The 16,823-nt window shown below is 42.8% G+C and overlaps 1 protein-coding gene across 2 annotated transcripts in view; it reads left to right on the top strand.

Annotated features, from left to right (window-relative positions):
- Positions 1-3,174: 3,174 nt before the first annotated feature.
- Positions 3,175-16,823, top strand: part of TMEM33 (transmembrane protein 33) — a 117,935-nt gene continuing 104,286 nt past the window's right edge. The window contains exons 1-2 of one of the 2 annotated variants that reach the window (XM_086962701.1): positions 3,175-3,381; positions 3,600-3,684. In XM_086962701.1, the coding sequence (XP_086818827.1) occupies positions 3,613-3,684 (72 nt within the window). In that variant the 5' untranslated portion in view covers positions 3,175-3,381; positions 3,600-3,612. Of the gene's footprint in view, positions 3,417-3,599; positions 3,685-16,823 lie in introns of both variants that reach the window. The other variant, XM_086962702.1, reaches the window with a different exon arrangement.

The following is a 16,823-nucleotide window of genomic DNA, read 5'->3' as shown; positions in this document are numbered from 1 at the left end:
TGCCTCCAGCAAAACGTTGTGAGACTTTGTGTGATCACCACAGCCATCCCCTTGAACTGTATGTTGTGTGAACTTTATAAAGAATGGTAGGAATGTAGAGAGCCACCTGGCCCCTACCCCGCGATACACCAACCACATCAGTTCCTAGGCCGGGTGTGGCCCGAGGAGATAAATAAAGTAAAGTTGTTCTACTGTCACAGATGTGACGCACTGCACACACAGGTGCGGCCGAGGAGATACATAGATAGGTCATGGACCGCTCGTGGCCACTCTTGTATTAGAACTCTTGTGTGGTGCGATATCTACAACCAGCACTAAAATGTGGCAACATAACCCTTGATGCATGGTATTTGGCAGTGCGGATATCAACCATAATAGAGCCCAGTGACTCTATATTCTTTCAAAATATATAAAATTAGTGTTATTCCAAAAACTTACTTCTAAAGCCATTAACACAATTTTCAATTTGTTCACAGTGGAAATGCTTATAATGCAATATTCTACCTATATCAGTTTAGCACTTGTTTCTGCACTCGTTCATCAAGTAAAAGCATCATGAAAAAGCCTCACATTTCAGATCCCTCCTCGACCCAGCCAAAAACAGACCCAAAAAACTTTTTGACCTCATCAAAAACCCAAACTGCTCTCCCCAAACCATCAAGCCTGAGGATTCTTCAAAGAAAGCAGCAGAATTTGCTATATTATGTGATGAAAAGGTCAAATCACTGGTGGATCAGGTTACCCACCCCACCCCCATTGAGGAGCGAAAATCCTTAGTCACTTGGCAGAACTTTGCCGCCATCTTGGAAGATGACCTCCTCAAATGCATCCTCGAAACCAAACCCTCCAACCATTTTTCTGACCCTATCCCTAGTGTCATCGCCATTGATTTCGAAACCAATACTCTCCCTTACTGGACTAGGCTAGTTAATCTCTTCCTCGGTCAAGGCTCCCTCCCTGCTGCCCTCAAAACAGGACAGGTTACCCCCTTCCAAAAAAAAACCTCCACAGACGCAAATGATCTCAACAACTTCCGCCCCATCACCAACCTCCCTTTTCTTTCAAAAATCACAGAAAGATGGGGAAACAACTTTCCCTACATATTATGAACAATAATCTCCTTGATGTGTTCCAGTCTGGCTTCATTCAAAATTGCAGCACTGAAACAGCCCTGCTGCAAGTTATTGATGATGCACTGCATATACTCGATTCTGGGGAATCGCCTCTTCTGATTCTTCTTGACCTTTCTGCTGTTAATCACAACACCCTCCTTAACACTCTTCAACAGAGAATGGGCGTGGAAGGCACAGTGCTTAAATGGTTTGACTCTTTCCTCTCGGACAGATCCCAAATGATCAAGATAGCAAACAGTCTTTCATCTCCAAGGGCAATAGGTCAAGGCGTCCCTCAAGGTTCTATCCTTGCACCCACTTGGTTTCCTCTCTATCGGGAACCATTAGGGAACCTCCTTAGTAAATCTGGGATCCACTACCATCTCTATGTGAATGACACTCAAATCTACCTCAAGGTGTCTTCCGCACACGATCTCTCACTACTCAACTCTATTCTAAACTCTATTCACGACTGGATGTTAGTTCACCAATTCATTCTCAATCCCTCCAAAACTGAATTCCTCCTCCCATCTACCTCTCTCCCATCCTCCTGTTCAATCCTGGTTGGATCAGCTGAATTTACTCAACAATAGACCCATCATTGTCGACAGCGCTAAATCCCTAGGTGTCATACTTGACAAAAGACTCAACCTAATCTCCCACATCAACTCCATTGCTAAGAACGCATGTTACCAGTTGCGCCTTCTGTGGGGGATTTGTTGGTTTCTTCCCGGAGAAAGACCTAATAACCTTGGTCCAATCGCTAGTTCCCTCTAGACTGGATTACTGCAATTCTCTTCTGACTGGCCTATCCAAATCTTACCTCTCCCCCCTCAAATCCGTCCTCCATTCAGCAGCTTGCTTTATTTCAGGGTCCAAACTGAGTGAACCTATCCTATCCTGTCTTCTCTTTGATGGCTTCCCATCGAGGCAAGATCTATTTACAAAAATGCCTGCATCACCCACAAAGCCTTGCACACTTCCTCCCCTCATTACAAGGTGAATAAACTGAAAATGTTTGGAGGCTCAAGACATTCTTGGAATGCAGAAAAGTTTCTGCTTGAGCCCCCCCCTCCTTCAAAAGGGAAAGTTTCATGGCTCAATCGTTCTCAGGTAATGGGGTGAGAATCTGGAACTCGTTTTCTCCATTGCTCCGTGCCACCACCTCTATCTGGATCTTCAAAGCTGCCCTCAAATCTCTTCTCTTCCAAAGACACTTTCAGAACTAATACCTTCATGCTCAGACCCCTCTAGGAAGTTCATTCATCATTGTAAATTTGTAATATTTCCTTGTACATTCCTCTTCACCGTTGCTTGCTGTGTTTGATATTGTGTTGTTGCCTTCTATGGTTTTTCCCTACCTCTTCTATTCTCCTGTTTATTTTTGTAAGGTTCTATTTTGTAACATTTCTCTCATGTAAGGTAACTGGTTCTATTGTACAGCGCTCTGACACCTTCGGGTAAATTCCGCGCCATATAAAAAATGCATTACCTAAATAACTAAATAAACAATACTACAGGAAGAGAACTAGCAAGGTTCTCGTTAAAATTACGTTCACGATGAATAGCGTTTCTCGACAGGTAGCTTTAAAAATAGAAATGGGGCTGGAAATGTAAAAAAAGACCATAGCAAGCAGCAACGGCCATCTTCAAATAATGGTGTTTTCCTTTAACTGAAAGTAAATTTGATGAATCGCATGCTTCCTTTTTGTTGTTTTAATTAAAAACGCAATTTTTATGCGTTACATCACTCTTTGTATAAAAGTTGATTAACATATACACATATATATATATATTTGCACGTATCTAAACTCTATCGATATACTTATAACGTTTAGAGTCTAATGATATCTATTCAGTGACAGTAAAAGCCATTTAATAAAATAATTGCTTTATATGTAAATAAATATATATATAAATACTTTTTGAACGAACCGTCCTTTCCACTAAATTGAAATGCCTTTATTTCTCCGTTTCAAAATGGCCGCGTCATTCGCTTGTATAAGCAGGGTTTAGGGGCGGGCCGTGGATGATTTTGATGCAGTCTTTTGCCCTTTCAAGTCCTTTTTCTGTGTCTACCCCTCCTTCTGCTGAGCTAGAGGAGGCCCGGTCTGAGAGTTCCTGGGGAATTGCACTGCGCCCTAAGTACCCCTTGGACCCCCCAGTTTATTGAACGCGTCGGAGACGTGTGTGTGGGGGCTGTTCCGTCTTTTAAGCGAAAAGGTGCCATAAGCTGAGAGGCTCCGTTACTAGACCCGGTTCTAAGCAGGTGTGTGTAAACGGATGCACAGCTCTTCACCCCAGGTACCCGAAAGCCACATCTGTGCCCTGCAAGCTCTTGCGCCATAGGGAGTTTCCGCTGACAATGTAGGGATTTGCGGTCAAAGCCTAGTGCACGCTCAATTGTCGCAATCGCGTGGCTATTTCTAAATGTGACTTATTGTAAAAGTATATTTCTTTTCTCTCTCTCTGTGTTTTAACCCGAAGGGTTCTGAACGTCATGGCGGATCCAGCGCAGGATGCCCCCCCTCCGCAGCAGCAGCAGGCGCCTGCTCCCGTGACCGGGGCTGTGGTAAGAGCTGATGTGGATATGTTAAATTAAAGCGTATTTGGAACATAATGTATTTCTGATAATAACATATATATGCAATCAAATTGAGAAGAACACATTTAATTTATGTATTCAGGACTGGCCATGGGTAGCATATTTATTTTAGAGGATATTTTATTGTTCCGTTGTATCTGTGTGTGTGTGTGTGTATTTACACCTTCGCCCATCTGAATTTCGGCTGAAACGTCTTCAGGGCAATCTTTGAGGAAGGCTTGTAAATCTGCCCCTATAATTTTACAAGAAATCCCAAAGCTTGTGAAAGTCACTGTTTCAGTGTTCAAACCGGACCATCGCCCAGGATATTCACATACTACAAGTTACTAAGGGCCGGACTCTTTCAACAATGATTGCTTTAACATAATCATTGCTTTGATCTCATTTTCCCTCATCCATCTCTAGAGCTGATTTTCCTATCAGTCTCAACTACTCCTACACATCCCGTGCATGTTTTTCACTTAAATTAGCATCTATGTTCCTAATCTATTAAGTCAATTAATTGCCTAATGGAGGAACATTTGTCATGCTGAGCCCATAATTGTACCACTAGTTCTGTATGAAAATCAAATATATTTTGAGCTCGCCTGTGTTTTTTATGTTCTACAAAGCACCTGTATGTAATGTTTATATTATGTTTCTAGTCGGGGTCTAGCTTAAATAGCACCCTCTACTTCCCTTCTCACAGGCTTGGTACTGTGTTTCAAACTCTAAAGTATGTATGTTCATTGTTTAGGGCCAGACTATCATTTATTTGATAAACTTAATACAGCCTTATAAACCGCATCGTATATGTTTTTAGTTCAAAGAGGGAGCGCATTGATTATATTAAGAAACGTCAAGATGAAGAGGTTGGTTCTTATGTGAATTTTCATAATGAGCTTGATCTCTAGTTTGGCCTCATGGTGGCAGGTTTCCATGCACGCCTAGGCTTTTCTTCCTTCTCTCTTTTTTTTGCTTTGAGACACGCTTTCACTCTCCCACTGAATTTCGAGAAATAGATTTGGCGCTTAGAATTCTTTTTTCCCAGGTGCCAGTTGCACACCGTAAATTATTGGCACACTACAGGTGTTACTATTCCCTGTAGGTCTCATTAAAGTGCACTGAAACCTGCAGCATTTACTGAAACAGATGCCCGAACAAGCCTAGGCTGGGATAGGAAGGGAGTGGTCTGTTTGAACCTTATGTCCTTAACATCTTATACTCTTGTCAATTGCACACACTTTGTGCATGTAAGGTATTACAGCCTCTTTATGAGACATGACACTGATTTTTATTGCTCGCATGACCTGACTGGCACTCATCTGACAGGTGGATTCATTTAAGGGTCTCACTGTGCATAGTTGTGGACATATTACCCGTGGTACAGGTCCTCCTCAGCAGGCTTCGAAAAATTGAAACGTTTTTACCAGACCTGCAGGTCATATAAGTTAGTATTTCACAAATAGATTGTTCAGATTCAAAAAGTTGGTATATTTTGGTGATGGGTGTCCTGAAGAATGGAAAATATTCAGAAAATTTAAAATACATTCTAAGTACAAGAAAATGAATGCTGAAATGGGGTTTTGATCAGAAGTATTACAATTTTACCTCAGTTTGGGTTGGGGTAGTAGATATTCAGCCAATGTTATGAAGGTCATCTAGGTATAAAAAGATGTACATGGTAACAAATTGTGGGGACTGGGATGGATGTAGTTAGGCACAGGAATGCTATTCGTGCTTGAGAAGTAGCAGATCTGTGAAGGCGTGTATTATTGAAAGTATCCATTTGAATTTCCTGAGGGACCTTAGTGGCTGTTGGGTATTGATCTAATTGGGCCACTTTTTGTTGTAGAAAGACAAGCAGTTGGCATAGTTATTACCGATCAGGATAGTAGAGAAATTGTCACTTAAGTGAGAATTTAATTGTTTCTAGGTGGTGTGTTCTATAGGGAAGAGCTCCCAGAGGAAATTATACTAGGAAATTATACTGGATGAGCCTCAATTTGTTGGTGCCAAAATGGAACTGTATCTTTCTGAATGTGGCATATGCCATTAGAATTTCAGTTTCACTGCTACATTCTGAGTTGAAAGTTTAATAGGGTTTTCAAGGGCCGGTCAAATTGTCGACTAGAGAAGGTATTTAGTAGAAAAAAGCTCGCCATGAGCACAGCTGCAGTGTGCCTCATGACGAGCTGGGCTCGTCATAAGCATGGATGGGCTTAAAGTTTAAATTCCAAATTACAGAAATACGCCCAGTGATGTCTGGTGTATCTATTTTGAATTTTTGAAGAGGCAAAAACTTGGTTTTAGATTTTTTCCTTTGTGATTGCAAAAATGTTGAAAAGAGTCAGTGGTTGATTATGGGAAAATACAGCAGGAAGTGGATGTGTACAAAGGAAAGATATAAAGATATGTGGATTACTGGGAAGGCAAATGTGGGGGGGCACAGTGGAATAAGACTGAGTTAAATTGAGAAAATGTGTTCTTCTGTGCGTTGGAGTCTGAGGTGAAAACCATTGAGGGGATAAGCTTTTCTATTGAAGTAGAATGTGTTTAGCCTCATGATGACAATGGTCTTTTTTCCCGTACCAAAGAATGAACAAATCTGGCATACTTGGAGTGAAAGGGTAAAGCATGTTGTATGATTGTGTAGTACAGGGGAGCTTTTGTTAATGTTCTTATTGTACTGAAAAATGTATACCCTTGTTAAGATAACTTATTACAGTTTTATTCTTTCTGCTTGTCCATTATATGATACCATTTTTAATAAGCTCAATTATATCGCATTTGAGACATTTGTTAAGGGGAAACGTGTGTGGCACTGCTCTTTTGTTGAGCAATGGAATGTGCGCAATAGACCTTCAGGTGAAATATATCGCGTACGTAAATACTTGTAATGTGGAAAGTTGGTATTTGAGCGAGTGGCAGCTGGGATAAAAAGGTGGAGTCTGAGGAACATGTTTGGGGTTGCTTATGTTATCAGACCCTCTAAATAATTACTACACATTACCTTGTTCAAGATACATTATTCTTTACAAATCTTAATGAAAAGGTACAGTCACTGCTAGTACTCTGGGGACACACTGCACAGTAATTTGGCCAGAGAAGCCGAAAGTTCATTTAGTGCTGTTGAAGGTTAGTATTGCCTCAGTTGCGAAGAAACAGAATTTCCACAACGTTTGTCAGGTCCTGCCTCAACAAAAAGTAACTCTGTAGATGACCAATTTAGTACATGTGTAGCCTCTCCTAATCAGTTGTCACAAAGTAGCAGGGGTGGGATATTTATTTCACCCGAAGCACGAGCAATGTGGATTTCAGTCACGGACATGAAGTCTTAAATTCTTGATTGTCTATGGGCAACTAGAAATGGAATTACTGTAAGAAAGCTCAGAGCTGTGAAACCCCGATGATCCCAGCCAGTCAGTGCAACAGAAACAATTGGCAACCATGTGGGAATTACTTGAAGGCGTATGGTTGTCCTGAGTTCGATGACTGTTCTCAAGTCGGGGATTGGCTGGAGGAACGATGTGCCCTCACCCAGATAAAACCTATCCTATTGTTTAACTGCCTTTGGGTGTGCTCACAGGGATCACTGAGCATTCTATCCTCCTTTTATTCAAATGCGGTCGTGCACACATACTGGAGTTCGAGATCCTCGTAAAAACTGCGAGTTAGGAGAAGACAATACAGCTCTTTGCATTATGCTCCAGCATTGTCATTTATGAGGCTGAGGAGGGAATGTGGTCTGGCCGGTCTATCATCCCTGCCCTTTGGGTTCCTGCGATAAGCTGTTTGAAGTCCTCGGCTCCCTTTCCTTCTCATCTCTCATATTCCTTGCTCGATCCAATCCAAGTCAAACTTGAACTTTTAATGATGTCCCTGGGATCTCTTTTATAAGGCCTTTTGATACCACGTCTGTTTCCACATTGTATCTGGACACACCCCCATGCCTTTTGCTCGTCCTGGACCTCGGAAGCCTCTGCCTGCCAATGGTCTCCTCAGCCAGGCTGTGCAACTCTACAGCAGCATGGATGTGGAATTCCTATAGCCTTACGCCCAGGACATAGTTTGGGATCAAGGACTACAACTTTTCTTGTGTATTTTGGCCTTGGGACAAGTAGGCCCAACCCCCTTCAGCACAAACCCTTTGGCTGCCAGTTTGCAGTACCGCATTATGGATCAGGAAAGTGCAATGTCTGCAGTTAAGATAATATTTTTGCCCATATGGTAATGCTGTTCAAATTTGTATTCATGGTTCCTTAATTGAAAGCCTTTATTATTAGGGTGAGCGCTCTAAGTAAATGTTGTGAGCCCTGGCTGCACTACTGATAGTGGTTCAAGTATAAAAATGTGTACACATGTTTTCAAAGTTTAGCAATATGAGGCTATGTATAATGCCCACAGAATGCTCTCTGATTTGATGCAAATATTTACAGAAGCTGAAAGCAAGATTGATGATTCTTTGCTTTCAAAATCAAATGTTCATAAAAAAAAGCGAGCAGAAAAAAAATATTTTGCTAAACTACTTTAAAATGTAATATATCATTTCTTTGCAGCATCATTTGGTAACATGTATTGATACATGCTAGTATTTGCCAAAAATATTCATAATGGAAAAATTAGAGTAACCAATTTCCCTAAGATTATGGAACACAAAAATAAACAAGCATTGGCAAAGTCAGAAGGTCTGAAATTAGTGGTCAGCTTTTTAGTTTTGTCAATGTGTGTCTCGTTTTGGCATGGTTTTTGTAAAATCAAACATCAAAGACCCGGCACTTTTGGGCACTCATCAACTTCTTATAAAGGGTTGGTATGGGGCGATATTTTTATCTTTTCCGAAACTCAGATGCTCTTTTATGAACTCTGACCGAATCCCCTGTGCCTAAATGATTAACAATTTAAAACAACCAAGAAGGGAGAAACCAGTCATTAGTCGGAGCACTTAACAAACAGCACTCAAAACTAGAGTGTATGTGTACCACGAAGGAAAAAGTGTGGAGAAATGAAGAAGTATCTCACGTGCGCACCGCCGGAGGAGCTACTGGCAGGTTCTCACCAGCTTTCCCACATACTTGTCATCAATATTTTCTCATATGAAAAGAGGTGTGTGTCCAGTGTGGGAAGAGTGTGAAGACTAAACACAGAGAACAGACCCAGTGAGTAATAAGACACAAGAAGGGCATTCTAACCCAGGAACTATTGCTTACCACTACCTTCACCCCCAGTATGTAGATCTGTTGAAACGTGGCAACATAAGGGGATTGAGAGTATTCAAACATTAATATGGTATGAGCCATGGCATAATTAGAGAGGCGTTATCCTAGCTCTTATATAATGAGATGCTTCCATAATTTGTCCCTGCACTACATGGCACCAAAGGGGCAAGTGGAATTTGTTACAGGACAAGTAGATTTATGAAAGGACCAGCCCCATGGACAAGTAGTTATTTTACTAAATTCCACACCTGAGTGGGTTTCACCTGCAGTATTGGCATGTTCAGCTCTGTGTCCAGGGATGGTTCCTCCTTCACCTGTTGGGATAGGGTGCTGGGGTTCAGCTGCAGAGAGAAGTATGGTTCTGAATGGAGTGCTTTAGGGCGGATTTATAGATTGAGAGTACCTGGCTTTGTCCGCTGTCTCCCTTCTCCACTTGTCCTGAAACTGCTCAGGCCTCTTTACCGAGTTCCTCAAGGGAACCCTTACTCATACACAGGTGTCTCTAGACCTGTTCTCAGTATAGCAATCTTATCCCATTAATGCAATCCCTCCTCTCACCATCTGATCTTGTATGCTGGTCCCTGAGCTCATTTTAAGTTTTAGCTTGTTTTCTGCTCCATGATGGCTCTCCATAACTTCCCACCGTTCCTTGTGATTACAGCGCTAGAGGGCTCACACCTGCATGCACAGATCGCCCATGAGCTTTCCTACACGTTCCCTGGTAGCTGCCTACGCACTACCTCCTTTGTCAGCACCATGTTCCCATGCAGTTTCAACGTCAAGTCTACTCTGCATCTATTCTCCTTTCCTCTCCACCTATGCTCCTTTCCTCTCCACCTATGCTCCTTTCCTCTCCCTTTTGCATCTCATAGTATAGGCAGAAGCTTCATGTGTGCTCCTGCAAACCAAGGGTAAGCTTGTCTTTGAAGGGCTCTGTGTGAGTGTGTGTCTGTGTCTGTAAAAGGTGTCTAGTGTGTGTGTGTGCCCCTATTGCTTTGCCGGGTGCCTGTCTTAGCAGATGTTCACGGGGCCGTCAGATGCTCTTCTGGGCCTTTCCTCTCTAGAGAGATCTTTAGAGTCAGTAGCTCAGAAGCAGCTGCTCTTGAAGTCCTTCTGCTCCACATGTCACTTCAAGAGGAAGGAGAGAACAAGATGAGGGCGGACAAAGCTAGAGGAGACCAATGAAGAGAAATAAACAGAGAAAAATAAAGTAAATAGTAAATAGCAGCAAAAATATGAAGGAAATGAGTCTAAGTATAAGTGGGGTAACCAGAGCTCATAAAGATGAGTAGGAAAGGGAAAAGAATGAATGTTCAAAATTTTTCAATGTTGACTTGTATGTTGTGTGTTAAAAATGGGATGTAGGTGCTTTGTGAATGTGACTGTTTAATTTGCTGTTGAGTGGTACCAGTACTTCAGACATAGTCTGAGTTTTAATCCCAGTCACAAAACTGTGCAAATGCACCTATTAGAAGGATTCGCGTATTTTTGTGAAGGTCACAGAGTTAAACTAGTGAAATACTTTGGGGGTTAATGCACTAAATGCAAAGATTTGTAGTTTGTTGGTCTCAGGTTCAATCATCCTCCTGTATAAAAGTGGGTTGAGGTACGTCATGCATGGATCTTTTTTTACCTTTTTATATAACCAGTACCAATTCTAAATAAAAAACTGTGCACTCCCAGTAGGAGGTTTGTAGCGGGGTAAAAATCTGAGAACTTGAAAAATAAATTGAAACATACTAAATTCCGCCATTTCACACGGTCACCTCAAGCTGTTCCTACTCGAGACCTGTTTAAGTTATTTAAAAAAGCTGTAAACTTGTATGTTTTGGTCCATGTCCTCTTTAGGTAGAAGTCGGGACAAGGGGATTTCTATAATTGGCAAGTAGATTCCTGAATCATTTTGCTCTTTGAACTGATTATTAAAAGAATATAACATTTCCTAGATGGCATGAAGATAAGTTTCAATTTTATTAATGACCTGGAGGTGAGAATTATGCTTATGTCTCTCATTTGATTCACTCGGCAACCTTAACAAATAGCAGTTTTTTAAAGCCTATAAATCCCATGGGGGCTTTGCAGTAACTCGATGCGATAACCATAGAGTAAGTCCCAAATATTGACAGCAAGGAAAAGCACTTACTCTTTCTTCATGCGAAAAGGTCTGATCCAAGCTTTTCTTTCAGAATTCTTGCTTCTGGTTTGATCATAATGGAAACCACAATATATGGAGTATAAATTCCCAAGTACGATAACCATCACTCAAACCATCCATCATTGTTATCAACACATTGTCAGAAAAGCAAGATATTCATTAAACTTGTCAATACTTTGCAAGAAAACAACATTGTAACAAATCATTAACCCATGGCGTCACAGTAACATTTGTAAATATACTTATCAAGATTGCCACAAGCTTCATAGGAGAAAGGGAGTGTGATAGTATGCCACAACTCTTGAGGGATAATCCTCGCCTCAGTGCCCTTAATAGAATTGACACTTTCCTTCACGATAGCTGGGAAATTTGATATTTTATGTCGGAACCGGAGGCTCAGATTCTGCTACTTTAAAGCTGCTTGACAATTTATGACGCCATGCCAGAAATTTTTAAAGTAAAAGGTCTTAAATGTAGAGTCTGATGCGCTCAGCCTCACACCCTTCATGCATGTAGCCATTCCGTGATGGGCCGTAGCAACTTGGTGAAACGCAAAGGTGCTGAGGACTGACCAAATGGAAGGCGTGTGAGTTCGAACATCTGTATGCGCATTGAAACTGTAGAAAACATCTGTGGGGTGGAAAAATCAGAATGGTGAAGTAGATGTCCTTGAGCTAGAGTCTCCCCAACCGATCGTTTGGTAGCAGAATTTCCCTGAGGAGGTGTATTCCCTCCATTTTGAAATGGCGAAACACAAACCAGCAGTTGAAGTCTTTCAAGTTTGACTGCCTGTAACCTTTGTCTTTCTTTTTTACAAAGAATATATTGCTCAGGAACCCCGTGGGATGAAGAACAGACTGAGAGAATGCTGCTTTCTCTAGAAGCTCTGCCACCTCTCAGTCTACCACCTATGTTCCCTCTTGAGAAAACTCTCCGATCTAGGATGGGAACGTTGCTGGGGAGTACTACAGAACTTTGTAGAAACCCCTCACTGTTTGAAGCAGCCATATGTTCCCTGTGGTGGATGCTCAGTTTCAATATGAACTACTGAAACCTGCCCCCACCCTGTGTAGAGAGGAAGGGATATTGCTTACTGGTGGTGCCACCTGGCTTATTGCTAGCTCTTCGGAAGGCTCCTTTCCCTCCCCGACCTCTGCCTCAACCTCGAGGGCGAGAACCCTCCAAATTTGCTTTGGTCTTGACAATTAATGGAGCGTCTTGTATGGAGTTTATGGGGGTATATGCGTGTCCAATGGAGCGTTACGCACCTCTCCTGGCCCCACCAAGAATCTCTTGGTTGAATACCTTCCGAATGGATTGTTGCGCCTTGCCAAGTGAGAAAAAGATATTGACGACACGCTAAAGCTCCTTTATGAAGGCATCCCTAAAGAGACCCCATTCGCCACTGGGTCTGCTTCTGTGGTGGCTAACTCACCCAATGTTGGTTGTATCTTAACAAAAGGCCCGCTGAGCTCACCCTGACAGAATAGGCGGGTTGATCATGTTTCTGGACTCTTTACCATATCAAGAATTTTGATAAGCAGCCCCAGGACATCAAGAATCTTATCCTGGCAAAACTGCATGGATCCGTCAAGGTCCTTCTTAAGGTCTTTTATAAACTTGGTGCTAACGTCACCATTTTGGGGTTGATATCTGGAGTACATGCCACTTTCCTGGCTAAAAAAGGTCTGTGTTGTTGTATATATGGTGTAATTGTAAATATGTCTCATTTATAGTGTTCGTAAAATTTGTGTTGTGAATATTGCATTCTATGTGAATTTCGCTACTGAAATGGTGTCAATGCTCGGACATATATGAATGTTTTTTTTTGAAAATGAAGGACTAAGTAAAAATTACTAAATGAAAAGTGTGTCCGCTTAGATCTATCGGATAAGTGGTACTTGATTAGGTTCTTATAAACAATCTACCTGGCCATTTGTTTTGCTGTTTCAACTAAAAAAGGTCTAGGGCACTCAGCACTCCGAAAACCCTGGTACCTCCTTGTTCACGAGCTTTCTAATATGGCTGGCTACGTACTACACCACATTGGAGGCGTGAACCCAGTACGCGGAGCTGGGGTGATCAATATCCTCCAGGTTCAGCATACTCCGAAACCCCTGAAGAGCCTTTTACGTCCTTATCCTCCAACCGGGACTTCTTGGCGCCGCCCTCTGGTTTCCACGTTGTACTCGGGCCATGTATGTCCCCCAAGTCCCCATCATGGGTGTCTGAATCCTCCCCGGTATTCTCATCTGTTCCCTGAGGTGACTAGGAATTCTCATCGGGGGTCCATCCATGTTGGGAATCGTCCTGAGCCTCTAGGACGTCAAGACTTCTCTTTAAAAAGGCTTTGCAAATGTGTCTGAGGGGTAGAGATCCTCCTAACTTTGGTGACTGGTCTGGCTTTCCCTTTGCTCTTAGGGGAACCCTTAGTGGTAAGAGAGAGGCAGCGGATTTACCCGGTCACTAGACGTGATATCTTATTGAAACGTTTTTACAAATTTGGATGTTTTTAACAATGTCCCGCTACAAGTCTTGAAAATGTATGAAATCGACGTTGATACCTTGTCTTACTGGAAAAATATAAATAGCCTTGAGAAAGCCCTGGCTTTACTCGCCGCACGGGGCTAAACACGTGTCGGCTGTTCTCCATCTCTCTCTCTCTTACAATATTCACTATGAAAAACGATGAGTGAAATGGACTCAATCAAGTGAAAAATAAAAGAACTACGTTCACTTCAACCTACTTATGTTGTGCTACTTTCAAAAAAAGGAATTAACCTACTGACGGATATGTATATATGTGTTTGGAAAGGAGGAACATATGCTCACAACCCTCTCCTCACAAGCCTCAGACCTTCCCCCTCCGGTGGTAAAATATGGCATCCTGCAGTTCAACAATTTTCTGACACTGGGACGCCGAAGCCGAAGAGACAGCTCTCAAGGAATCCGTCAATGGCATCCACCAATTCTTTATGAAGGGGAGGAGTGACTGTTCCTATTCCATGGACTCCTAATACTCATTTTACGCACCTGCCATGGTGTTCAGGTGGAATTAGGTAGTTAGGCAGAAACATCTGAGGCAAACAGTAAGGAAAGCACTCTTGCCTTCACCAATAATGAGCAGTAGTCAATGCTTGTTGGCTCTTGGTGTGAAAGCCATGTGTCTGCTCGACATGCCCCTCTAATTAGGCTGTGGCTGTAAGGGAATATCACTCCGCAGGATGAAACCACTTATCTGGAACACTTAGCAAGTCTAAGGGAAGAGGAGTTGGCCTAACGACTAGGGCGGTCTACCTCGAATCTGGGGAACTGGGTTCGAGTCTCGGCAATGATGCTGAACATCCTGTGATTCTGGGCAAATCGCTTAATCTCCCCGTGCCTAACAAACATTAATGTGTCCTCATGTAACGTAACTGGTGCTATGTAAAGCGCTCTGATACCCGGTCAAGTTTGCGCTATATAAATCTCCGTAAAAAATATAACCAGCATTTGCAATGCAATAGGTCTCGCATTTACGAGAGATTTAGCTATTGGCATTGTAAATGACAATGCCTTTTATTTATGTTTTAAAAACCAACACGTAAATAAAAGCCATTGCCATTTACAATGCCAATAGCTCAAACTCTCACAACTGCGAGACTTATTGCATTCCAAATGCTTTTTAACTTAGTTTCTTGAGATCATGAATACCCCAAATTAGACCTGTGTTTCTTCTCTGCTGGAAGGCCAGGTAGCAATGATCTGTACAATATCACTCTGCCTATCTTTTGTGAGGCTGTTCTGCAGAGTGTGATTAAAACTCGCTGCTCTCTGCACTGTTTTTTGTCAACCACTTGTGGCAAGAAATACATTTTTGCCCTTGTGTAATGAGTATTTTTCCCATATTAAATGTAGTTACCAAGCGATAACCTGGGACCAAGATATAGCTGCCTCCTTGTTATATTTCCAGGGCTCACAACAGGCTCTTAGAGCCAGAGACAAAAAACACTTGGCTTGAACCTCTGTGTTAATTGTAGACCTGTGAATAGTTTTCATGGATGCTGTGTTAAGCATTTTCTTAAGCTTTCATTGTGAAGCAAATGTAAACAAAGAAAAAGACGTTTGTCCAGATCACTTTCTGCTTCGGATAATTTGCAGTGAAATCGGAGAAGACGAAGAATGAGAGAGAAGGAGTGCTTTTTGTACCGTAAATCACTCTTTGAGCGTTCTCTCTACCAGTTAAAAATGACCAGGTGGAAATTACCACCAGAGGCCTCGCACAGCATCAATTTTGTGCTGTGACACCCATTATTGTTCACCAAAGACGAGGAGGACTAAAGCAGCAGAAGCCATACTCCTGTGCTGTGGAGACGAGGGTGGGTGACAGATTGCAGTGCTAGCAGGCTACTAGAGAGCCGGAGAAGAAAAGGCGTGAGAGTTACTTCAAACTGCTTGGAGCCGCTGAGGGAGACGGTATGTAGAGAAAGGAGACACTGAGGGCGGGAGGGGAAGAAGCAACGGGGACAGTGCGTGCGAGAGGCAACTAGCAGCACAGGGAGGGTGGGGCACGCAAGGGTGAATGGGCAAGTAAAAACAAACCAGAGAGGACGAGTGGGTGCAAGCCAACGGGCGAAGGGAGGCCGGGTCGATCATTGACGAGGGTAGGAGTCCATAAGGGAGTCAGCTCAGAAAACAAGCAACGACGAGGAGGAGGGACTAATGGGGGGAGCACTTCCATAAAGCGCTCTGACACCTTCGGGTAAAGTCGCACGCACAACGGCAAAAGTGAAAGCAGGCTGGTGAGTGGTGTGCGATGTGAGCGCACCATGACGAGAGAGGAAAGCCAGATGGTTCCTCTGCTCGTCATTGTACGCGTAAACGCATGCTCTATGCCAGCCAAAAAGCTGTGGTCGGCTTTTTAAAGCCCACACACTAAATGTCTCTCTAGTGCAGCACATGCGCTGGCTCAGGCGAGACCTAGAAAGGGAATAAGTAATCAAGAAATCACAGGGAATCAAACTGGTGCCGTCTCGCACGCTCACAGTAATGTCTCCGCTTAACTGCGAATATGGAAGGGGGAAGACTACGAGTTGCCGAGATGTGCACCCAGGAATAACAAGAATGTAAAAAATGCAAAGCAGGGGCGCATCCTCCATGCTAGAAAACGCTTGTGCCTCCTATTGGGCCTGGCATCAGACTGTGCGTCTCGCTACACCGAGGCAGAATGCCAGGAATGCGGGAGGTGTGCCAGAGATAATTTCTTCAGGCGCTGCACCTCCACGTCTGGAGGAGGGCCCTGTACCACATGCTCACCTGCAAGCGAGTTGCTCTAGTGGGGAACACGCCTCACAATCAGCACTGTTTAGTACACATGGTGATAACCTTTAGGCGTAAGCGCCAGAGCAAAATGAGTGCAAATATGGCAGTTAGAACAGCGCTGAGGCAATAAAAAAATCACACAATAAGTCCTATTAGCAAGACATTGAGGAAAAACACTTATCTGGCTGCTTAGCATCTAAGAAAAAGTAAGTGCTTTTCATTGACTGAGAATATATTGGACTTACTCTGTGGTATTGTGCTACTGCACAGACTCCAGGGAATTGTCGTCTTTGAATAACTTATTTGTTAAGGCTGCTGAGGGAATAAAATGAAGGAGCAAATCGTAATCTGAGCCTCCAGTCCTGACATAGAATTCCACACCTCTGTAGTATGGGAATTGTTTTGATTTTCAGCTCCTCCCCCAGTTATGATATTGTTCTTAGTGACTAGTG

This window comes from Lissotriton vulgaris, chromosome 3_1, assembly GCF_964263255.1.
Source record: "Lissotriton vulgaris chromosome 3_1, aLisVul1.2, whole genome shotgun sequence".
NCBI classification, from domain to species: Eukaryota; Metazoa; Chordata; class Amphibia; order Caudata; family Salamandridae; genus Lissotriton; species Lissotriton vulgaris.
This window is presented reverse-complemented; position numbering and strand designations above follow the sequence as displayed.